Source organism: Lates calcarifer, linkage group LG13 (assembly GCF_001640805.2).
Source record: "Lates calcarifer isolate ASB-BC8 linkage group LG13, TLL_Latcal_v3, whole genome shotgun sequence".
NCBI lineage: Eukaryota > Metazoa > Chordata > Actinopteri > Centropomidae > Lates > Lates calcarifer.
In genome coordinates this window covers 2,917,425-2,940,740 of record NC_066845.1, presented here as the reverse complement: position 1 = coordinate 2,940,740, position 23,316 = coordinate 2,917,425, and the positions used below count along the sequence as shown (strand labels likewise).

The window sequence follows — 23,316 nt, the reverse complement described above, 5'->3', positions numbered from 1 at the left end:
GCTATAAAATATACCAGAAACAAAAATAACCATTTGTGATACCTGTATTTTCATAAAATCAATCACCACCACACCTTCAAGACATTTGAAGACTTAAGCATAGGCTTTTCTTTTGTTTTCAACAGTCTTTTCCAATAATCTTTTTAGAGACTTTTATATCCATTGTTGCTGCAGGAATATAGTTCTAGTCTTGGGTCGGAGTTCTTTGCATTAGGTGGATGTGTTACATGATGAATGAGTTACATGAAAACAAAGTTCCTTATTTAGTTCCTGAATCTAGACCCATGAAAGACCATTGCTGAGAAACTAGCAAGAGCGGCAGTATATTCCAACAGCAGATGATGGTGCAGGTGAAAAGAAAGGTGAAAGAAAAAATAGAAGATAAACACCCAGACCAGCATCAGAGGGTGAAATAGCAGCAACATGCTCCTCTTTGAGACCTGTAGAAATTTGTTCTTAATTTTACAAGAAAGAAAGAAAGATTTAGTCAGGAGACGCTGTTGTGATAACCCCAGGACCTGCTTTAACCCATTTAATCCCACCGGTCACAATAGTGACCGTAAAAAAATCTTTCATTTCTAAGGCTATAAAAATGTTACTGAATGATCTATCAATTCATTTCTAGCAGATACTGAAATAATAAAGGGTCTCAATGAAATATGTGCAGTGTTGCATGTTTACTGTAAATTGTCACATGACCAGAGCTGTTTACTTCCTGTTTGCGCCAAGAGAAGAGGATGGCAGCAAGAAAGCTCCCAAAGAAAAGGTTAGTTAAGTATGTTAACATAAAGATAGGACATAGATTTTTGGTACACATCATGTTTAAGGTGTCTAGTATTGATATATGCATTTGCAGTTACTCAACTTTGTTTAATGTGGTCATAGAACTCACAAACATGTCACTGGCAACAATAGTGACCGGTGGGATAACCCATTGTATCTACATGCTAATACACATAGGCTAACTTTTCTACCTTACTTTCTACTGCTACCTAACTTTCTACCTAATTTTACACTCAGACACACACACAGAAACACACACACACACACACACACACACACACACACACACACACACACGAACCCAAGGAAGACTAGCTAGTTAGCTAATTCTGCTAGCTAATTCTGCTGCTACCTAACTTCCTACCTACTGCAACTTTCCACACACACACACACACAGACCCCAGGAAGACTAGCTAGCTAACTACCAAACTTTCTGCTGTTTTCTTTTAGATTTACTTTGAGTCAAGTTCTTGATTTGTTGGATCAAGATGAGTTCCCAGACAAGGCATGCAGCATTGCAATCATCCCTCAAAATGAAAAAGATGCTGTACTCAGTGATTGTGACAGTGATGGGTCTGACATGGACTATGAGGGGGAAACAGGCCATTTGCCAGCAAGGCTGTTGAATGCATATGCAGAAGTTATGCAAACAGAGCATGATTGGAATGATGGCCTCCCCTTCACCACACCCCCTTCCCCTCCCCAACCTCCTTCCCCATTTCCCTGTTCCAGCTCCCCCACCTCCTGCCATAACAATGAAGGCCAGCTAGAAGACGCAAGGGCCTCTAGCCTCCAGAGGGGCCAGCCAGAAGACGCAAGGGCCTCTAAGCGCCAAAGGGTTCAGCCAAGTCAGCCCGAAGAACCAAGGGCAAAACTGCAAGTGGTTAAAAATAAAGATAGAGTATTTAAGCGATCCAAGAGGCCTTCCACTGCTGTTATTCCAGAATACACAGTATACAGACCAAATGCTGCAGAATGTGTAAAACAAAGCTGCCCCAACCCAGTGGATGTTTTCTTACTGATGTATCCACCCACCTTGAGAGAGATCACAGTTGAAATGTCCAACCTCTACTCCACCCAGACCAAGGGAAAGCAACTGAATCTAAGTATGGATGAGCTCCTCACCTTCTATGGCATCCTAATTGCAAGTGGATACAGCTCTGTCCCAAGAAGACACATGTACTGGTCAGTTGACAATGATGTACACAATGAGAGCATTTCAGGTGCCATGCGGAGAAACCGCTTTGATGATATAATGGCCTCAGTTCACTTGGTTGACAACACCAAGATCACTGATGACCCATTTTTTAAGGTTAGACCCATATTCTCTGAGCTCAATCACTCATACAAAATCATGCCATTTCAGGAATGGTTGTCAGTGGATGAGAGCATGATCCCATACTACGGCCGACATGGATGTAAACAATTCATCAAAGGCAAACCAATTCGCTTTGGTTACAAGGTATGGAGCCTCGCCTCATCCAGTGGATACATGTACCACATGGAGCCATATTGTGGATCGCACACTCTCCTCCCAGAGACAGGGTTGGGTCAGGGACCCAGCGTTATCATAGGTTTGGCAGAGCAAGCTCAGGTGCCTCAAGGTTGCAAGTTCTTCCATGACAGCCTCTTTACCACTCTTTCACTCATGGATGAGATGACAAAAAGAGGATATGGGAGCTCTGGGACCATGAGGCAGAACCGCCTGTTTGATGTCCCATTCACACCACAGAATGCCTTCATGAAGTTACCCAGGGGAACCTCTGAGGTTCTGTGCCAAGGAGAGAAGCTGCTGGTCCGTTGGAAAGACAATAACATTGTCACAGTGGCAACAAACATGGATGAAAAATACACTGAGACCTCTGTCAAGAGATGGAACAGGCATCGACGTGCCTTTGACAACATCCAACAACCAAAATGCATCAGCCGATACAATGAGCACATGGGTGGTGTAGACCTTCACGACCTACAGGTTTCACGATACTATATCTCAATCAGGTCAAAGAAGTGGTGGTGGCCCATCTTTGCATGGTCTATCAACAGTGCTCTTGTAAATGGCCATCTCTTTTACAGAGATGTTATTGGAGGGACCATCGACCTGCTCACCTTCTCACGGATAGTCTCACAGTCTCTTCTGCAAAGGTTTGGAACGAAACCACTGAGCCATGGAAGGAGATCTCTACTGAGTGCTACCGTTGAAGATCAGGCAAGATACGACAAAGCTTCCCACTGGCCATTTAACACAATGCACCGGTTCCAGAGATGTCGCCATTGTGAGAAACGCACTACCTATGCATGTGAGAAATGCAAAGTACCACTGCACATTGAGTGCTTCAAGCTGTACCATGGAGTGTAGAAGAAAAACAGGAAAGACAGGAGAATGCAGTCGGACATAGAGTTCACAAGCATGCACACACACACACACACACACACACACACACACAAGTGGTTGCATACAGTTATGTTATTTGATGTTATGATGTTATTGATGATGGTATGATGGTATGATGTTATTTTTTTTGCTATTTGTTCTACAACCTATTTTATTTTGTTGTTTAGTCAGTCAGTGTAGGCCTATACTTGAAAGCATGTTCAGCCGGCTACCTCAATCCTAAATGTTTACCTTCATGTTCAGTGTGTTCAATGTATACTGCACTAAAAATGAATGTGTTCAAATGAATTTTGCACTAAAAATGAACTCTTTCAAATGAATGTTGCACTAAAGTAAGTTGCACTAAAGTTACAATGTTGAAATACATTGATAATTGTTGTTGTTTTTTGTCTTAACCTCAATATTCATAACAGTGCTCCCAGTATTCATATTGCTAGCCGATAGTATAAGGCAATATGTAAAATATTCACACTACCATGAGAGAGCATTTAGAGGCAATGCTGGAACTTTTAAAAGTGATAATAACTAGCCTTTGATATAAGGATTTTATACACTCTCGCGCACGCGCACGCGCACACACACACACACACACACACACATACACACACACACAAACACACTGCACAGGTCAAATAGACCTATATTCAGTCTGTCCAATGGTTGATACAACACAGTATCCCACCGGTCACAATTGTGACCGATCATAAAACACACTTTTTCACACACTTTTCCATGAAAATTTCTAAAAATTATGATTGATTGTTTCAAAGGGATACTAATGACACATGATTTGGATATTTTTGTGTCTGGGAAAAATTTGGGATTAAATGGGTTAACACAACCCACGTTTCTGCTCTCATCCATGACAGGTTACTACCTGGAGCATCTCTTTGTAGCATCATTAGCAGCCATCACAGATTAGAGCGCACAAAGCTTGTAATGTCATCTCCTGCAGATTGGGAATTGGTTTGAAGCTTTGTAGAGAGTCTTCATTTTTCTTCTTCTTTATTTCTTTTTACCAGTAAGTATAATAAACTTGAAAACAGTACTTAGAATCAGCTGCAGAATCACTCATGAAAAACTGGGAAAATTTGAAGGAAACCGCAAAATAATGCATATGTGAGGAGTACATGGGCCTTGAGGGTCTAAGATCTATTTTTCCATTCTAAAACATTGTTTACCAAATTGAAGATTTTTGCAACAACACACTTAAATTACTTTTAAGCCTTGGTAGACCCCCTAAGCCCTTTGAGTTGGGTTCTTACTGAGTAGATCTGTCAGTGTTTAGCCTTTTAAACCCCACAGGCTCTAAACACCTAGACTTTTGAAGCAATAAGGGTATATGCTATGACAGGCAGTCCCTGGAGTCTATAAATTTACCACACACCAGTCATTTGCAGAAGTTACATTGGTGTAAAGACAAAGACTTTCACAGAATAGAATACATTTAATGAAGCCCAGAGAACCTGAATAAAAGCCACGACAGGCATCCACAACATTTTCTGTCATGCACCCATCTTTCAGTGGTTTTGCAGCCATTCCTTGTAATTTCTGATGGCTGAAAGTGGTATATTAAAAAAATGTTTTTAGCATCTCAGGAGCTGTGCTGATGAAAGATCAACCAGTTCTGAAGACAGTAATGTTTACAACAGAGGTCTAACTGTGTGGATTGAACAGTCTGTCCTTCTATCATCAGATGTTCTTCAGGGAAATCCAGTGTCCAGAGTTATCAGTAGCACTGCAGTGATTTACTCACACACACAGTCATACATGTGACTCACAGGTCTGAATGACCTTGTGTGAGTGCTGATTGTGCCTCTGCGCAACAGAGAGATAGTGTGTAGGTGTGTATTGGCAATCTTGATTAGGTGTGTGTGTGTAAATGAGAAGCAGATCAATTTTTAGACTTAATTTCCTGAGAAGTGTTGAACAATCACTTACAATAAATTGCAAAATAGTTTTCTTTTTTTCCCTTTCATCTGAGAATTCAAGGTTTTAAACCAGGTGAGGGTGTGCAAAGAGTATTTAAAGGATGGGGTTAGGTGTAAAGGGAATTAATTGGACTTAAGTGATTCCCCTTTTTAGAAGAACAATCTGTTATCCTCTTCTCACACATATTGCTTGCCTTCCTGGGTCAGTAGTCCTGTGTGGAAAGGCTAAGCTATAAATATGCATTGGTTCATTCACATTCCTCTCTTTGCCTCTCTCCATTCAACTTTTCCCTTTAGACAACAGTACCTGTGTCAGCTGTAGCGTTATTTCTAGAGGGGAAGGAGAAAACTCTGATGTTATGGTAAATAAAAATGTGAGTTGAATGTATATTTGGTAATCCTTACAGTAAAAGGCAAATTATTTTAAGCACTGATGTAGTTATTTTTCTTAAAACTGACGCCATGAGACCTAGTTCACAGGCTGGAATTTTTTGGCATAATTATGTTGTGTCTCTTACCATAATCAGCTGCTAAAGATGGAGCAAAACCTGAATTTTTAAAACATTGCTTAGAGAACCAGCCAAAATGCAACAGAACTACAATCTGCATAAGTGAGGTAAAGAGACCCTCTGGGGCTTATAAGCAGGGCACCAAAAAGGAAAAAAGAGACATCATCGCATTGACAGAAACACATTATGCATTTTAAACTTACAACTGTGATTTAAAAGAGCAAGGGGAAACTTTATTCACAGTGTAGCTTTTTGGCATAATGCCCTATTGCTTTTCCCCTACTCTTTATTTTTCCACTTGGAAAACTAGTGTTGAGGTGCCTATAAACAAGGCTCTGCTCCAGAAAAAAAGGAAAAGAAAATCAATTGTAATGCTCTGTGAGCCTTTCAATGGCCAACAGGAGCAGACTGTAGCTGTTGTGTATAATGTATGACTGTCACCCAGGGAACACCAGAGCAATAGGTGTTCAGTTAATATTTTTGGTGTAAATAAAATAAAGTTTTAAGTGTATTGCACTAGAACTGATGTTCTAGCTTTAATAGGATCATAGAATTATTGTGTAAATAAAGTACTTTTTTAATTGCAGAGGAAAATTAGGTAGCAGAGGCGACAATTGATTTTTTAAAAATATATTTGTTGAGGTTTGTCAGACAGAATGTGTTACAGATCACTCATCCAGTTTCAAGACTGAGCAGCATCATTGACATGAAAAATAAAACAAAGGTTGATAAATACAGTGGGAGATGAATAAGGCAACGTGAAAAGGGAAAAGGAGAGTATAGGGAGAAGTTTTGCTTGTCTTCCTGCATTACCTAAAAAAACAGATAGACAGAGAAAGAACGACACACAGGCACTTGTCAGGCTCTGTTGCTGTACACAGATCTGACAGAAGCAGCTTAGGGACGCAGCCTTGTCCATCATTCCGCTTGTTGACAGACGTGCACAGACACACACACACATACAGTCCTGACAGATGCACCCTGGGACAGTAGTGTCACTGTGTTTCCTTACATATGTGACAGTCTGTGTGTTTTTGTGGTTAAATGTGTTCTTCAGTTCCAGTCCAAGCAAGTAAAATCACTCTTTTTCCCACACACATCATCTCATCCACTTAAGCCATACACTCACTTGTGATTGAAAGCCCCATTATGTTTTGAATTCACTTTTTCCTTTTGACTGAAGCAACAGTACATTGGTTTTTGACTTGAAGGTTTTGATCCCTTGACAGCACACTGTGATGACTTTAAATAGATTTAAGATTATTTATAGAATGCCAAAAATACTAAGCCTTCATGATAAATCTCATTTTTGGTAAGTAAAGCACATTTTCAGAAGAAAACATACATACAATGTACACTGGACTTGCAACAAGCCCTATTCAGTAATAACTATATAAAAAATAATATATCCAGACAACTAATGTAAAACTATTTGAGAAACTAGAAAAAATTAGCAATTAGGATGCAACACTAGAATTCACATGGGATTGTGTCTATGGACATGTGATGAACAAAAGTCTAATATTCAGTCTCCTTCAAGCACCACCTGGTGTGGCAAGAAACATGCTTGTTGAGAGTAGTGGGAGTTAAAGGTATAAGTTTTTGCTATCACTACATAGCCATCATTAGCATTACCAGCTGTTTTCTTACCAAGAGCTTTGGTCATTGCTTTGTTTACAAGAGAAGAGGTTTGAATACGTCCTCATTGCTTCTTCTTCCCCCTCTCATGTTTTTGGATTGCAGATTGGATGCTATAGTGATTCACTAAGTGGTATTATGAGACAAGATGGGCCAGGGCTAGCTAGTTAGCATGCTAAGTTCAGTAGAAGAAAGGTGATATAGAGGTAAAGCAAGAGTTAACATTGCCATGGCTTTCCACTGCTGGAGACAGTTCTTGACAAGTAAAGGAATGAAGTTTGATGTTGAACTTTTTGTCTAGACTGGTGAGTAAACAGCTGTTAATGGTAACATTGACTGCTTTGTAGTGATAGCAAAAATACAATGTAGCCCCAACTAGAACAGCAGAAGTCCTGGTTGTAAAAGCAAAACAATAAGTTGAAATATACTTTCTAGACACAAGTGGAACTGCAGAGTCTGGTGATAATTCTCAAGGTTCATTGCAAGGACCAACCCCTTTCATAAAAGTATAGTTATTACTTCAGTCACTTATCAGGAAAATGTAGATTGTATTAAGTGTGTGATGAAACTACCTGTGCTTTTCACAGGTATGGACAGCTTCATAGTTTCAATGAAAGAACCATGAGTGACGTCAAAATGAAACATGGCAATGTTATTGTCTTGTTCACCCTGATCTGTACTTTCCTTAAATGGTCTAATTTAAATACCCTACAACTGCACAGAATATAGGTATTTTCTGCCTGTTTTGACATAAATAATTGTTGCAGTGTTTGGTTGTCTACTCCTCAGGTAACACGACTGATATGTCAGTCTCAAAATGTTTGGTGACAGGCCTCTACTTTCTGTAATAGTGGTGGCTTTGGGCTAATGTGGATCTCAGTTTTCTGCCCGGCTGTGCAGTAGGAATGCATGCAATGTGCTCTGTATGAATTTTATTATTTTATTTCAAAGTGCTCAAGAAAGTGCATCATTTGATAATACATTAACAAGAATGAGGTTTATGTTCTTACATGCTGAAGCAGTGCTGTAGAAATTTTATTCATTAATTTATTTTTCCACTATGTTTCATTGTTTTATTTATGATTTGTCTTTGCCACGACCTTGTCATCTAAGAATCTCTGGGATGAATTTTTCTCAGCCGGTGTTCAGGCATACAGTTCTGTTGCCTTATTCTCAATTCCTGTCAGTCTGTCATTCACATTATAGCGCCTGTTTTTTTTGTTTTTTGTTTTTTTTTCTTCTCCTAACTCATTGCTTTGCATTACATACTTTTGTTGACACTGCCTGGATGCAGTAAATTTCCTTTGAAGTGGATTATCTTAAATTCTGGGTTGGCTGAAGGAAGAAGACAGAGTGAATAGGATAGAGTGAGAGAAGAGGGAGAGGCTGCGATAGAGGAGACAGAAAGAGAGAGGGATGGAGAGAAAGAAACAGAGGAAGCAGAACAATGGTGGGGAGTTTTGTGATTTTCTGTAACATTCAGCTGTTGAATTATAAAAGAGTTTTTAGAGGGACCACCCATTATTCTATGCTGTGTTCCTGCACACACATGCACACACACTGTATTTTACTTGGGAACATGAGCACACATCAGACTCAGACAATGTGTACACTGCCTTACTTGCAAAATTATTTTTTTGCAACTTCACACTTTCAATTTTTCATAACCATAGCATACAAGACATAACAATGGTCAACAAGGGAACATTTTTTCCTCCTTTAAAATAAACCAAGAAAAATTAGTTCAGAGTGAAACAAAAGAAAAGTGGGTTTTCAAGTTTTCACAAGAGATTGGTTCCTTGTGCCAAAAACACCAAAAAGCATCTTGTTTAGATTAAAATACAGCACACACAGACACACAGGTGCATATATACTTACACACTCACAAAAAAATGTACAGAGAGCATGTCAAGGGACAGGCATGACATATTTGCAGGCAGTTTTTGGCAAGACATGAAGCAAGACAAACACAAGAAAGTAATAATGAGAAAGGAGACAAAGAGGATTGGCAGTTTTTTTCTCCCTTCTGTTTAGAGGAAAAAGGTTATTGGAGAATATGTTTGTGTTGATATTTGTTGTTTGCCAGAGTCTATTGTATGTGTGTTAATAAGTAAAGCAGTAAACAAGCTTGCGTGCAAGTGCATGCACGCCTATAAAGTGTGTTAATAAACTGAGGGAGGGTCTTGTCAAGGTGATAAATAGAACAAAACACACGGGGATGGATTAGGGAGACCGAGGGGGAAAGAAAATAAAAAGATTAACCATAGGATGTCTTGAGATTGAAGGATGGAGGAGGGACAGAGGAAGGGATGAAGCTAGGTATAGAGGGAAGGAGGGGTGGGAGGAAGAAGGGGAACGAAGGAAGTCACAGAGGGATGGATGAAAGGGAGAAGAAAAGCATTAGAAGGAGGTGAGGAGGAGAAAAAAAAGAGAGATGAAAGAGGAGACGTGGTGAGGTAAATAAAGGAGGGAGAGCAACGAGGGAATGATGAGGAAGGATGAATAGAAACAAGGAGGACATCTGGAAGAGAAGGAGGAGAAAGGTAGGGAAGATGGGAAGGAAAGGTAGAAGTATAAAATCTAAAGGAAAACTGGAACAAATATAGGGAGAGCTGAAGCCAAGAGAGATGTGGGTGGAAATCATCCAGATTAAAGGAAAACCTGGATAAGCTGGTGAGGAAAAGAGGGGAAAAACAAGGAAGACAGTACTAAAACAGAGAGTAGATAATAAAGAGGGAATAAGGAAGGCAGAGATGAACAGTGGTAAACTTACTGGAGAGGAGAGAGAATGAGGGATGGTAAAAAGTGAGGGACAGGTAGGCGATTTAATGTTTATTTGCAAAATAGATCCTAAAGATAGTGAGAGTGGGGATACATATTTGAAGAGTAAAAGGGAAAAGGGAGGTCCTGATAAGAGGAAGAAGGAGTATAGAACAAAAACAAAACCTAAATCATATCACCAAGAAATTGTTGGATTCATTGTGGCCTTTTCGATCAGTAAAATCACACTTTTTGTATAAGATATGATCTCTGGCTCAGCCTCGATCCAAATCATCCTCCACGCAACATTTACTCTGGTAAAATTGTTAACTTTCATAAGAGCTTCTTCTGTCAGTCTTTTGTCATTTCCCACTAAAACATACCGTGGGAGGTGGCACCATGCTGCATGAATCAATTTTAAAAGACATTTTATACAAAGAGAGTATGGCACGTATCAGGGATTAAAGAAAATCAGCAAGAAAATCAGGGCAGGGAAATTCCAAGCGAAGCAAATTCAATTTTAAGCAAATTCCCCCTAACTGTCACTGTGACAACTCAGCTCCCTTTCCTCTTTTGTTTATGATGTGCTCGTGTGATCTTTAGATTAACCTTGCTTTCTCTTTTCTCCCTCTCTCTCTCTCTCTCACTCTCTTTCCCCCTCTCTCTCTCCCTCTCTTTATTTCTTTCTTCATTCCTCTCTGCAGGGTGTGGTTCCAATCAGGCATCAACTTCCTGGCTGTGAAACCCAGCAACCTTGTCGCGTGGGAGATCAAACAGGAAATGGCACCGGGAAGCAGTTCGTTGGCAGTGATGTGTCAGAGAAAGGCCTCCTCCACAGCAGAGAGGTAGGACTAAAGCTCACGTATCTACTCTAGTTATTCATTATTAGAGTATTCGTGGGCGCAGCATAAAATGTCTGAAAATGTTTGATTATTTAACTTCAAGGCCATAAAACTAATAATGCCTAACACTTGATAATAAGAGATCTTGGTTGTTTTCACAATGACCGTTTCTCTGAGGTAAAATCTGTCTGTTCATGAAAAAATGGCTTATTATTCTATGCAGCAAATGCGACATGACAAAGAAAATATGAAGTACTTCTCATTTTCAGCCACAGTGTTTGGGTAGAAATTTCTAATGAGCCCGTCTTTAATCCAGATTCAGAAATTATTGAACACTGTGTACAATGTAATTGCACTGACAGTGTAACAAGAAAAGCTCGTCTTGATGTTTGGTGATGATTGGTCGTTGTTGAGTGTTGATTGTCTGCTAGTCTGACCATTGAACTCAAACCTCTAACCTTTATCCTAGAGATATGTGTATGTGTGAAATGTGCGTGTATTAAGGACTTCAAATTTGATAGACTCAGGTTAAATGATCACAAGTGCTTATTTTATCCTGTGCACACCTGTGAATGTAGTACAGAAATACACACACAGGGTGGGCTGATAAGCTGCTGTGGAAAGCGCTGACCCACGTGTCATGCTAAATTTGCTATTTATTCGGTAATTGCTCTGTCCTTTTATGGTTGTGTGCGTGTGCGTGTGTGTGTGTGTGTGTGTGTGCATGCGTGTGTGTGTAAGTATTGTCAGAAGGCTGGAACCACTGACAGCAGAATACACCCTGGTTCTTTTTATTTATTTTTTGCTTATGTGGCAGGTGATCCCTTCTAGACCTCAGCGTATGGTTAAGACAAATTTGCAAGGACAGAATGAATGTAATGAGTGTGGTGAGAAAAATGTGTCAGTTAAAAAAAAGCAAGATTGCATACAGAGATTGAGGTTAACTGGGTGGCAGAGAAAATGTGTTTCAGCGACCAAGTGCAAAAGGTAATGGTAGAAAACAACACAGTGCATGACAAACAGTTAAAACAAATGAAATGATTTTAGATAGCAGGAAATACCACTGTCTTCACAATTTGGAAAAACACTTATTCTGTGACTGGCAGCTTGAAAAAGAAACACACAGGGCTTATAATATTTATAGTTAAATAACTGCCGCTCCTTCTGTGGCAAAATAAATCATTCAGCTTTTTTCTTGTTTTTTTCAGTGCATCTAATATGCTCATACTATATTAGAATACACTATGCTTCACTTGAGTGAATAGAGAACCAAATTATGGTGTAATAAGAATTGTTTACCTTTGGCCAATATCAGTTATAATATGGTATATGTTATAATATGGTGGTCTATACTGCAGCCATATACATTACTGTTCCATTGATGTGCAGTGATACTCATGAAATGTTGTAGATTTCAAGCCCAACATGTAATGGCTAATTTCAGCAAATACTAAAATCTACTGGACATTTCTAACCTTTATTTAACCAGGGAAGTGTTACTGTGAGCACTGCTCCCCTTTTCAGGATGCCTGGTTCACATTCACAGTTACACACATTCAGACTTGGAAGCTTCCCAGTACAGACACTTACTTTAACAGTCATTACTCAGGGTGAAAATATTGGATGCAAGATCAAGCATGTTGGCCAGTATGATGCCAAATATAGAATACTGTATACTCCATGCATTTATGTATGTGTTGGTGTCAGACAAAGTCAACTGGAAACTCTGTTAGCCATCGATGAATTGAAGTGATTTGAATGGAAAATATGGGTCCAGATCTGCTCATCATCTCGTCTTTCTTTGTCTCTTTTCTCCCTCCTTCTTCACCTTTTCTCTCTGTCCATCTATCTCTTTTTCACTCACTGTCTCTCTTCTCCTTCCTCCTTTTCTCCTCATCTCCTCTTCCCTGTCTCCTGCCTTTCTCTGTTGTTTGAGATCAGTGCTAATGAATGACTTCCCATTGCATGAAACTATTACTGCAGGGTCTCAGCTCAATTAGCACCACTTAGCCAGCCGTTAGCCACATCTAGCCTTGACTGATGGACAACATCAGCAGCAACGAACAATCCAAATGTGCCATAGAAGGAAATAAAAGTGATGACACAACAGCTTTGAGCTTTCAAATTAAGAGCAGAAGACAATTAAAAGTTTTTTCAGATGCTTTTAAAACTTGTTCAGCATGTATGGCACAGGATGTATCATAGTTTTTCTCAGGAATCAGAGTGGCATACCATGGTTTTTTTTTTTTTTTTTTTGCTGGCCCTGTGTCCTTAGTTACTTTTATTATGCCCGTGGAGCTTTCCACTCTCACATGAAACAAGCAGTTACAATAATAATTGACAGATTTATCATTAAAATGCATGGTAAAAAAAAAAAAAAAGCAGTGTTATAACCCTTAGCTCTCGGTGGAAAAGGGAGGCAACATAAAACCAGTGGTAAGAGTAAGTTAATTATTAACAATATCCAAAAGACAACTGTTAAATAAAAGGACAAGTGGAAAATAAAACCCCCCACTACCTGAATTCACGAACAAAACACAATGGAGACAGCACCCCTGCACCTAGTGTCTGTAATACCTTGTCCAGTCCCCAGTGATTAACATTTGTCAAACAGTAATGAGAGACATGTCTGACAAGCTGAACTGCTGCCCTGACCTGCAGGTTTGCCAAGTTTATGTAGTTTTTAGTTCCAGTTGCATCAAGGAATTGGTGAAGCTGGATTAGGAGCCGCCAGTCAGGAAGCACAGGAAGGAGGCAAGAGCTAAGGTAAGGGAAGGCCACGCCTCCTCAGCTGGCACCAGTTGTGCACTGGGGACGTTACATCCCAATTAGCATACGTAAAACTACAAGAGAAGGGTTATACACAGGGAATGGGACAGCTTTAGATGTAACAGCAGGCAGTTTCTTTTTTTCTTGATGGCAGCTGTTGATTTCTCCAACTGTCATTTGCAGATTTAATAAACTGTAGCTAGCTAATAGTAATTAATAGTAATTGGCCTAATGTGAGATCCATATGTTGGTTAAAATTGCTGTCTCAGGCTGACTTTTAATGTCTCTATGTTGTAAAAAAAAAGCTTATTAAACAAGAATTAATGCCTATATACACAATACTGTGCTAATAATAATTGCACACCTACAGTGGCTTACATACGTGTTTGTATTTTTCAAACTGGATGTTTTCACTTTTAACATTAGAGGAAATGCTAACATCACCCCAACCTTTGATAGCAATCAAGACTGTCTTCACTGAGAAAATACTACACAGTAAATAAGTTAATTGTGAGCTTAACTTTCCCTAATTTAATTAGGTTAATGCTAGCTAATGACCTTGGAATAGCCAAACAAGCTAATGATTGCAGCTTATGTTAGAGCAGATAAACACACTATATAATCCATTCCTTGCACTTTTGCTGTTATGTTTTTGGTTATCAAAAGGCTAAAAGTGACACCATCCTCCAAACTCTTTACATGTCAGTCATGGCTCTTACTGTAGCCCAAGCATACAGCTTTGAACACATTTCACAGGCCTGCTGCGCCTACTCATGGTTGGATTAGACTTTGGAGAAGGGGTGTAGTGAATTATTATTTGGTGGTTACTTTGAATTGAAACAATACTAATAGTATTGGTGCTTTGGTAATATTTTGGGCATATTTCTTGAATGAATTGCTCATGGACTCATACTCCTGCTGTGCACCTCATCATGGCTGGTGAAATACTAAAGGCGTGAGGCATGAATTTTGGGATTGCCAGCCGCTGGGGCCTTGAGGCAGAGAACTCATTCTCCTGGCCTGTTGTCATTCATCAGGATGGTGTTGTTTGAGGTGTTGAGATGGAGGTGATTCTAAACAGCTGCTTATTTCCCTGAGCTTTGGCATGTAACCATGTCTGGTAGAGTCCTTGCCCTGGGGGAAAAACTAATCAAAGTGACATCAGGATAAACACAGAAAGTGATGCTTTAGAAACCAAATTACGATATGGCTCTCACAAAGACATACACTGAGAATAACAGATACAAGCACACACTCATTCGCATCCACTTGTACACATGCACTCTCCTACCATCTTCAAAGTGATACTCTAAACAAAAGAGGTGCCTCAAAGCTTGGATTATGATGCAGCAAGCACAAATATATACATGTGCATTGATGTACACACATGCATAAGTGCACAGGCCTGTACAAACATGGGCAGAACACAGGAAGTAGGGCTGATTCAGTGTAGTGCTGCTGTTTTACCTCCCTAATGATACCAAACTATGAAAACTGTCAATGGGAGTGAAGCTGACTTTTTTTTTTTTTTAATACAGGGAAGACACATACACACACACACACACACACACACACGCACACTCGCACACTCACTTACAGAATATACAGACTGTTGCCAGCACACAACAAGCAAGATCGCAGGCTTTTATCAGTGATTGTGTGGGTGGGATGGCTAATTAGAAGAGCTGATCTGTATTAATCTCTAATGAGATATTACTGGTTGAGACATGAAACAGTGAGTGTGCTTTTTTATGAATGAGAGGGCGGGAATGATTACTACCTCTGACAATTAATCTTGTGAACTGATTCCCATTACCTATTGTAGTTCTATGATTTAATATGATCTGACATGATACAGTGTTCAGTATATGCGTATAATAGGGAATGCATGGTAAGTGGATGCAGTAATTAGAACCAGAGCGTAGGCTTTGCTGTGTGTGGAGGAGTGTTTATATGTGTGGTTGTGTATGTGTTTATGGTCCTGTTTGTCTGTGGGGTGGGTGTATGCATGCATGCTGTTTTAAATAAATAGTGTTTTTGCATATATGCATGTAGGTTGACAGTTATCTGAGACCAAAAAAGAAACCAGTTGTTGATCATGATGACTGTAATTACTGGTCCACCGTCACGTGTCTCAGGAGGCCTCAGTTATTTTTTCATCACAGCACCCTATTTGCACAGACATATGGATCAAATCTCTTCTACAGCTCTCATCTGTTTCTTTATTGATTTTGATACAGTAATTATTCATTATTTGTGTATTTCTCACTATTTCACCATTCTAATATCATTTAGCCGCAATTACACAGCACTGCCATACTATGTTATTGACACATTGCTTAGTTCTGCCTTCCTGCCCTTCTGCTGCTGTGTACCAGAACTCTTAAAAATAAAACTATAATGAGATGTTTGGATGTGCATGTGCGTGTCTACTCTCCTTTTAGAAAATGCTACTGAGGCACCCTCGAGCAAGATTTGTCTTTTGTAGGAATTCATTTTAAGTTATTATTCATTTATCTTTCCCTGGTCATTAATAACATTGTAAAATCATGTTTTTATCTGGTATAATCCTGCTATATGTATCTTTCCTTGCAAATTTCTTATTATTTCTGTCGTTTTCCATTTGTACATAATGTTGTTTATACAGTAGGCTTGACCTTGTTGAGTTTTCAGTGTTGTTATCCTGAAATTGTTAGTCATTTTCACAGCCTCTTGGGAGTTTTGTCTCACTTGTAAAATTACTTTCTCTTTTCATCCAACTCTGTTTACAGTCTGTTATATTACTTTGCATGTTTAATAAATTAAACCCAACAAGAAGTGGAACAGGCTTAAAATGACCCTAGTTTTGTCTGGTAGGTTATATGAGGAAAATGTGCCATAGTTTATGAGTGTGGCTGATACTGTGAGAATGGGAGCAGTGCTCTATTTCATGATCATGATTAGATCTATAGATTAACACTGCTAATGGGCTTCGTTCAATACCAGAAATAGGGTAATGCACTATCCACACTCCATACAGTGACATGCTATTTATCTGCTCCTGTGCATGCATGTGCAAGTTTTTCATCATCCTGAGCCCTTGGCTTGCAGTGGCAACTGTGGAAAAAAAATCCTCCATTTAATGATTTTCCAGTGTTTTCTGTAGTTGCTGAGCAATCTCTGAATATATAATATTGTGTGTACCATAAAATTAAATTATTTAGTATAAAGAAAATACTTCAGTAAGCGAATGGCAGATTATTGCATGCAAACTGTGACATTATAAGAAGGTGAAACTGAAGTTTTAGACTTCTTCTTGTGGGTGGAATAAGTTTATGGAAGCATTTTAAAGGAGAAAATCATCACAGTGAATACCTGGTATTGAAGAAAAAACACTAGATGTTAATCTCAAAAGGGATCTATAATCACTTGCTCTAAAAGCTAAAGGTCGTTGTTTTGCATAGCCAAAGCCAAGATTTTGAAAGAAAATTTTTATTTCTTTGCTTTTCAAAATGTATGTAATTAGTCCCTTAGTGAATTGAAATTTTAATCATAATCACACCTCTGATTTGCATCTAACTCTTGGAATTTAACAATATCTTTAGATATCCATTTGTCAGGAATTATGTTACAGATGTTTGTTGTTTATAATTTTTCATACAGTTAGTCTATCAAAGAAATAAGGGCAGCTTTGACAAATTGCCTCTTTCCGCATTGTCAGTGTTTAAAGGATAGCTGACATAAAGCAGACTCAATACTTAGAGCACTCGGAATAAAACAAGTTCTTCCTCAAAATAGTTCAGAGATCATTTTAATCTTGAGAAGATGAATAACTCACTGTACCTTCTCTTGTTAAGATCAAAAACATTGACAGTGAACTAGTGTTTTGTTTTTTGTTTTTTTTTACAAAGTTGCCAGATAGTTGTTTTGCATCTTACTCACAATTTGATTTAAGCTCTATTTTTAAATATAAAGTGACAGTTGTTGAACATGATGCGTTTATTACGATCATTAGTGCTGAATAAGTTTCTGTCTTGAGCACTGTGCACATAATACAATTTTTGCATCTTTTCTCTACATTTCACAAATAACAAAAATGACAGATACTTATCTGCCACCATGACCTCTACTGTCTTTTTTGTAGGTAGAGCTGTGCACAAGTCACAAACCTAAAATATTAAATCTTAAGTGACCATGTAAACACACTCCCAGAGTTCCCAGTGTTTATTCATGATAAATAGCGTAGACATTTTTGACAGGCATGTAGAGGAGTGTCAAATCCCCAACATGCATATTCTATTAATGCAGCTTTCCACACACACCCACATTCAAACACATTCACAGCATTTACCTATGCAGGATATATACACTTTTGCAAAAATGTATATCTAAAAGTACATACACATTTGCATATACTGCAAACATTATGACATATATGTTGCTGTATGCATCAATGCATGTCTGAAAACACAGGTAAGCTAACACACAACATGAGTTATTCATTAACTTGGGTCATACATTTCATAAAAATTATATAAACTTGTCATAAGTTATTCAAACACAAAGAAAGATGTGCATGTGAGTGCGCGCGTGTGTGTGATTGTGTGGAGGGTGGTACGTCTGTCTTTTTTATCTTTGCTTTATATTGATTGAAATGAACATATATAGACATACACTCACACTTTAGATCATGTCGAGTCGCTCTTCTGTACCTACAAAAACAGCTTAGGGCCTGTACCCTTCTAAAGGATGCTTATACTTTTGAAACTTGAGTCACAAATACAGCTCCACACACACAAATTTGAGGATTAAGTTGTTTTGTTTTTTTGTTATGTTTGAACTGGTTCAAATCCACACAAGAAGAGGGGAAGATACAGGGCACAGGGTTAAGTGTTGTATGGTTTTAGTCGTTTGTAAAGACAAACTAACTAAACAGAGAGCTTTTGTTTGAGTGCTGGCAGTCTCCCTGGGATACGTACACTCGTACACACACAGACACACACGCGCACATTCACATAGAGAGCATAGACACGAGGCCAAGATGTCTGCAGACACAGTTGGCACACATGGGGATTAAAAACACAGCAAGAGGGAGGAAGGATAGGAAGAGAGAGGGGATGCCTGCCAACAAGTGAGTGAGGGCAGAGAGGGAGAGAGAGGAAGAAAGGAAGCATGACTCTAAGAGAGTTAAAGTGAGTGAGAGGGAATTGAAGAAATAAAACAAGAAAAATGAGAAATAAAACGGCCTTGAGAGCGTGACACTGTTGCTGTTAGTGGTTGTCCCTGGAGAGAGGAAAATGGAGAATTCCCCTCACATAGTTACACTTATATCCCATTTTCATTCATTGCGATGTGTGCTTGTGTGTGTGTGTGTGTGTGTGTGTGTGTGTGTGTGTGTGTGTGTATGTATGACAGAAAGGGAGAGATATTTATATGTTGCATGTTTATGTTGTGGGCATGTAGAATCAATTTGTGTGTGTGACAGAGAGAGATATTTATATGTTACATATTTATGTTATGAGCATGTAGAATCATTTTGTGTGTGTGCTCTTTTTTCTGTCACATGTTCTCAGTCCCATGTCTCTAACGCACACCGACACACACACACACACACACACACACAACATTGAATAGGTCTCCTCATTAATGCCTTCCAGTGACTACATTATCTCTTCACCTTTTTTGAATCCATATTATACTCTATGCCTGGCATTAACCTTTGACCTGAACTTAATCCCTATTGTGACTTAACTCATGTGGACAGTTTTGGTGTCATTTGTTCAGGTCTTGAGATCTTCCTGTTACTCTGGACAAATCCAAAGACGTGTTTAAGTCAGGCTAAGGGAGTTTTATTTGCAAGCACATATGAAGAATATGGATCCAGGGAAACGTCAAGCAAACCAGGTGCCACCAAAGCTGGCTGGAATTGGGTCACACAACTATTCAACAGATTTACTTATTAATCCCAATCTTGAACACAAGCCCTTGAGTTTCATCTCAGTTGCCTACATGGCACGACTTGGCAAAAGTTGAACAAAAAGTTTGACTATTTTCTTACCCTAAACTGAATCTCTAAAAATCATCTCATCTCCAACCTCCAACCCACCTTAGTCTATTTTGACTTTAAAAAAATCTTTAAGCTGAGAAATGTTTTGATTTGTGTCTCTCCAAGGTGTAGTGCAATTTTAACAGCAGTCTCATACGATAGCACAAACATTTTTGCTTTGCTATCCCCCTACTTTGCTTTTCCAAACTCTATATATTTAAGATGTGTTTTATGGACTTCAACACCTCAACCCCTGAGTATAGATTTGTCCCACAGGGATAATAGTGCGAAAACACACACATAAAGTCTGGGGGGGGTTCCTTTAACAAAGAGCAAAGGAAATGACCGCACCGGTGGTAATAGTTTGTATGTATTTTTTCTCTTCCTCTTCTCTCTTCTCTTGATTGCACACTACAGAATTCAGGCCAAAAGTGTCTCTAAAGGTGCATACACTTATACCCAAACAATATGTGATATTCGTTGCTTTACAGTGCAGTGAAGCATCGTGTTTTTTTTCCCTTTTCTATTTCTATTTTTACTCAGCTCTGTTTTTCCTCATATTCCATTACCCCCTCTTCCCTACCTCTTCCTAGATTGCTTACAGATTGACAATGCTGTTTTTTCTGACCATATTTTCTATTTCAGTTCTGCTCAAGCATGTAGGGTTTGCAAAAGGTCAGCAATGCCATACATGTTTTTGTTGGACAATGTTTTTTGTCCTCTAATATCTTGACCCTCAAAAAATAGTTTGGTCCCAAACAAACATTTTGTCCTCCAACAAGTGGGCTTTTTTTTCTTCTTGTAAATGGAGAGGAGTTTGTGGGTGAGAGCTGTAAATATGTGCTGGTTCAAGCATCAACAGGGCTTTGACAAGAGAAGTGAAGGAAGGAGGAACTAAAAGAGGATCATATGGGTGAGCATGGAAAGAGAGGACAGAGAAGAAGGAGAAGGAAGAAGAGGAAAGTATGGCAGGAGATGAAAGATTAGAGAGAAAAGACAAAAAAAGTTTGACAGCACAAAGGGGTGGAGGAAGTTTGAGGAGGAAAAGTAGAAATGGGAGGGAGGGAACAGTATTTGAGAAAGCTCTTCCCTTTAAAAATTCAACCTCAGCTTTAAACAAATCAACACAATCATACGCAAGAGTTTTCTATGGTCCAAACCACAGTAGGAAAAATGTAACTTTCTGCCATCTTTGTTCACACTGACTGACTGCAACCAAACCAGCTACGTGCATGTGAATAAACCTTAAAATAAACCTGTCATCCTGCAAGGTAGGACTTTTGGGAGCAGGGGTCATCAGAATGAATTTGATTCAAGTCCCTGTAACTTCAGCTGGGAATCCATCAGCTTGTCTCCAAGCGTTGCCATAATTTACCTCCTCCTGAGTTCATACCATCATCCAATTAAGCCGGTTGACCCATGTGACAGTCCTTCCAAAACACCATTTATTGTTTTTCTTAGACTGTAGCTTCAATTTAGAAAGCTCATAGTAAAAATTGAAGCCTCTACAAAGGATACTCGTGTAATTCTCCAGGTTATGAGACATTTTATATACATGGAAGAAAGCAGTAGCTGTCAATTACAGGAAAAAAAGGACATCAAGACAGTTGGGATAAAGTGGGATTCAGTGGGATAAAGGCAGCAATTGTGTTCATTACGTGTGGTTTGGTGAGCACTCCTGTGCTCCACCACTCTATCATAGCCCTGAGCGATGACCTGGGCCGGCTAATTAGGCCTCGCAAATATGGATGGGGTTTATGCATACAGCCTCACCTAGCATCATTCTGTCACTCACTGAAATGACCCTGGCCACCTGAGCACACTCAATCACCACACTGGACTCATATGCATACACATATGCAAACGTGAATGCATGCAGACACACACACATGCATGCACTGGGCTCATACACATGCTGCATTTATTGTATATGCGACATGGGATCACAGGGTTCATGCTGACTGTAAAGCAAATGCATGGTGTGGGTCACATTTCATGCATGCACTCATGTCAAAACACATAAACATCCATGCAAATACACACACTGTACTTTTCTGAGTGTTTTTGTAGGCCATGCTTTAAATAACCTTCCAATCCCGTTGGCTTATTCCCCTTGCTCTAATACCCATTCCTTCCCCGCTCCCACTCCTGCTCTCACCCTCCCTTCTGTCTCCCCTATCCTTCGTCTCCTCACCCTCCATGCCCCTGTTAAACCCCCACGGGAGCCTGCGTAGCGGGATGTGTGGCTAATTAAGGCGACCTACGCGGACCCCGCGTGTTCGAGTCCCTCTCCTTAGAGATGTACAGTGTCATAGAGCGAGCGCCACTGCCGATGCTAACACTAACTCCCTGTCCCTCGTGTGGTTGAGTGTGTGTATGTGTTTATGTGTGTTGGCGAAGAGGTGTCAAACGTTGGAGATATCCCAGTCCCTTTTCGCTCTTCTTTTTCTCTTTTTTCTCTGTTTGCTCTCTTATTCCCATTCCTTCCCTGCCAACATCCTGTATTTCCTCCCTCCCTCTTTCACACCACCACACAACTTGTCCTCCTTTCCTTTTCGTTCTCATCATAACCCCCGCTCTTTCCTCTTGTCCTTCCTGTCCCTTCTTTTTTCCAGTCAGTTCCATTCTTTCATTCTGCCCTTCTGCTTTTGCCTTCCTCCCCTCCTTAGGTGACGGGAACTCCAGGGTCCCATCGCTGCTGTTTAATTAATTCTTTTCATCGTGTAAATCAAAAACTGAGCTTGTGTCCTTGACTGAGTGCTCTCGAGCTTGCACAAGTGGATGAGCGACACAAACAAACTGAGGGGACCGGGCGCTTCCATCTCCCAGGAGGAGACTAAAAGGGTCTGTTAAAAGAAGAAAAGGAAAGATAAAAAAGTTGCTTTACTTCATCAGAATGTGGGACAGAAGACTGTCTTTCAACAGGACGGGAGGGGCCAAAGGATGGGAGAAAGTTTTGAAAGAAGTACTGTATTCTTGGCTTTGGCAGACTGGTGAATGCTGGTGTTTTGAATGACCAGCTGAAAAAGGGAAGAAAGGGAGAGGAGCAGCAGAGGGAGAAGAAATAGCATCAGTCTTTTCAGCAATTTCCTAGAAACAACAGCTTATGTAGAACTGATGAAGACTTTAGTGGCCATAGGAATTTTGATTCTTGTATATCAGCAGCAAAGTGATCATTAGTGTGACATTGTTCTAGAGCATCAAAGAGATTAGGGTGGTTGGGTCAAAAAAGCCCCAACAGTAAGAGTAGAAAAAACTCTTAGTGGTGGATGATTGCCCGTGTGCTGATGGCGAATGCAGCTAGCTGTGAGAACTATTGAATTTAAAACACATTGATCATTGACAATTTGAACACACTGTGCGGTGTATGTACAGTTACTCAGAAATATCCAATTCCACAGCTGGGGCAGACCTAGGATTATTTGTCAGTGCAACTACAATACTTACTTAAGACTCAATGATGGCCACTTTTTCACCCAGCCTTGTCTGACTGTAATAAATACTTTTAACTTAAATTTGAGAAAATTAAGACAGTATTTTAGAGTACGACAAAAAGAAGGAAGGGGATGTCAAAAACAGAGATCTGTGACTTTAAACCACAACTTTGTAAAACTATGCTGAGAGAGGAAGAAACAGTGCAAGGAGGGAAAGATCGACATCTTTGTGT

The 23,316-nt window shown here is 39.6% G+C and overlaps 1 protein-coding gene across 1 annotated transcript in view; it reads left to right on the top strand.

Moving 5' to 3' along the window:
• si:dkey-215k6.1 (transmembrane protein 132C) overlaps positions 1 to 23,316 on the top strand; it is a 225,629-nt gene that overhangs the window by 108,234 nt on the left and 94,079 nt on the right. The window contains 1 exon segment of the mRNA XM_018671676.2: positions 10,718 to 10,858. Within this exon segment, the coding sequence (XP_018527192.2) occupies positions 10,718 to 10,858 (141 nt within the window).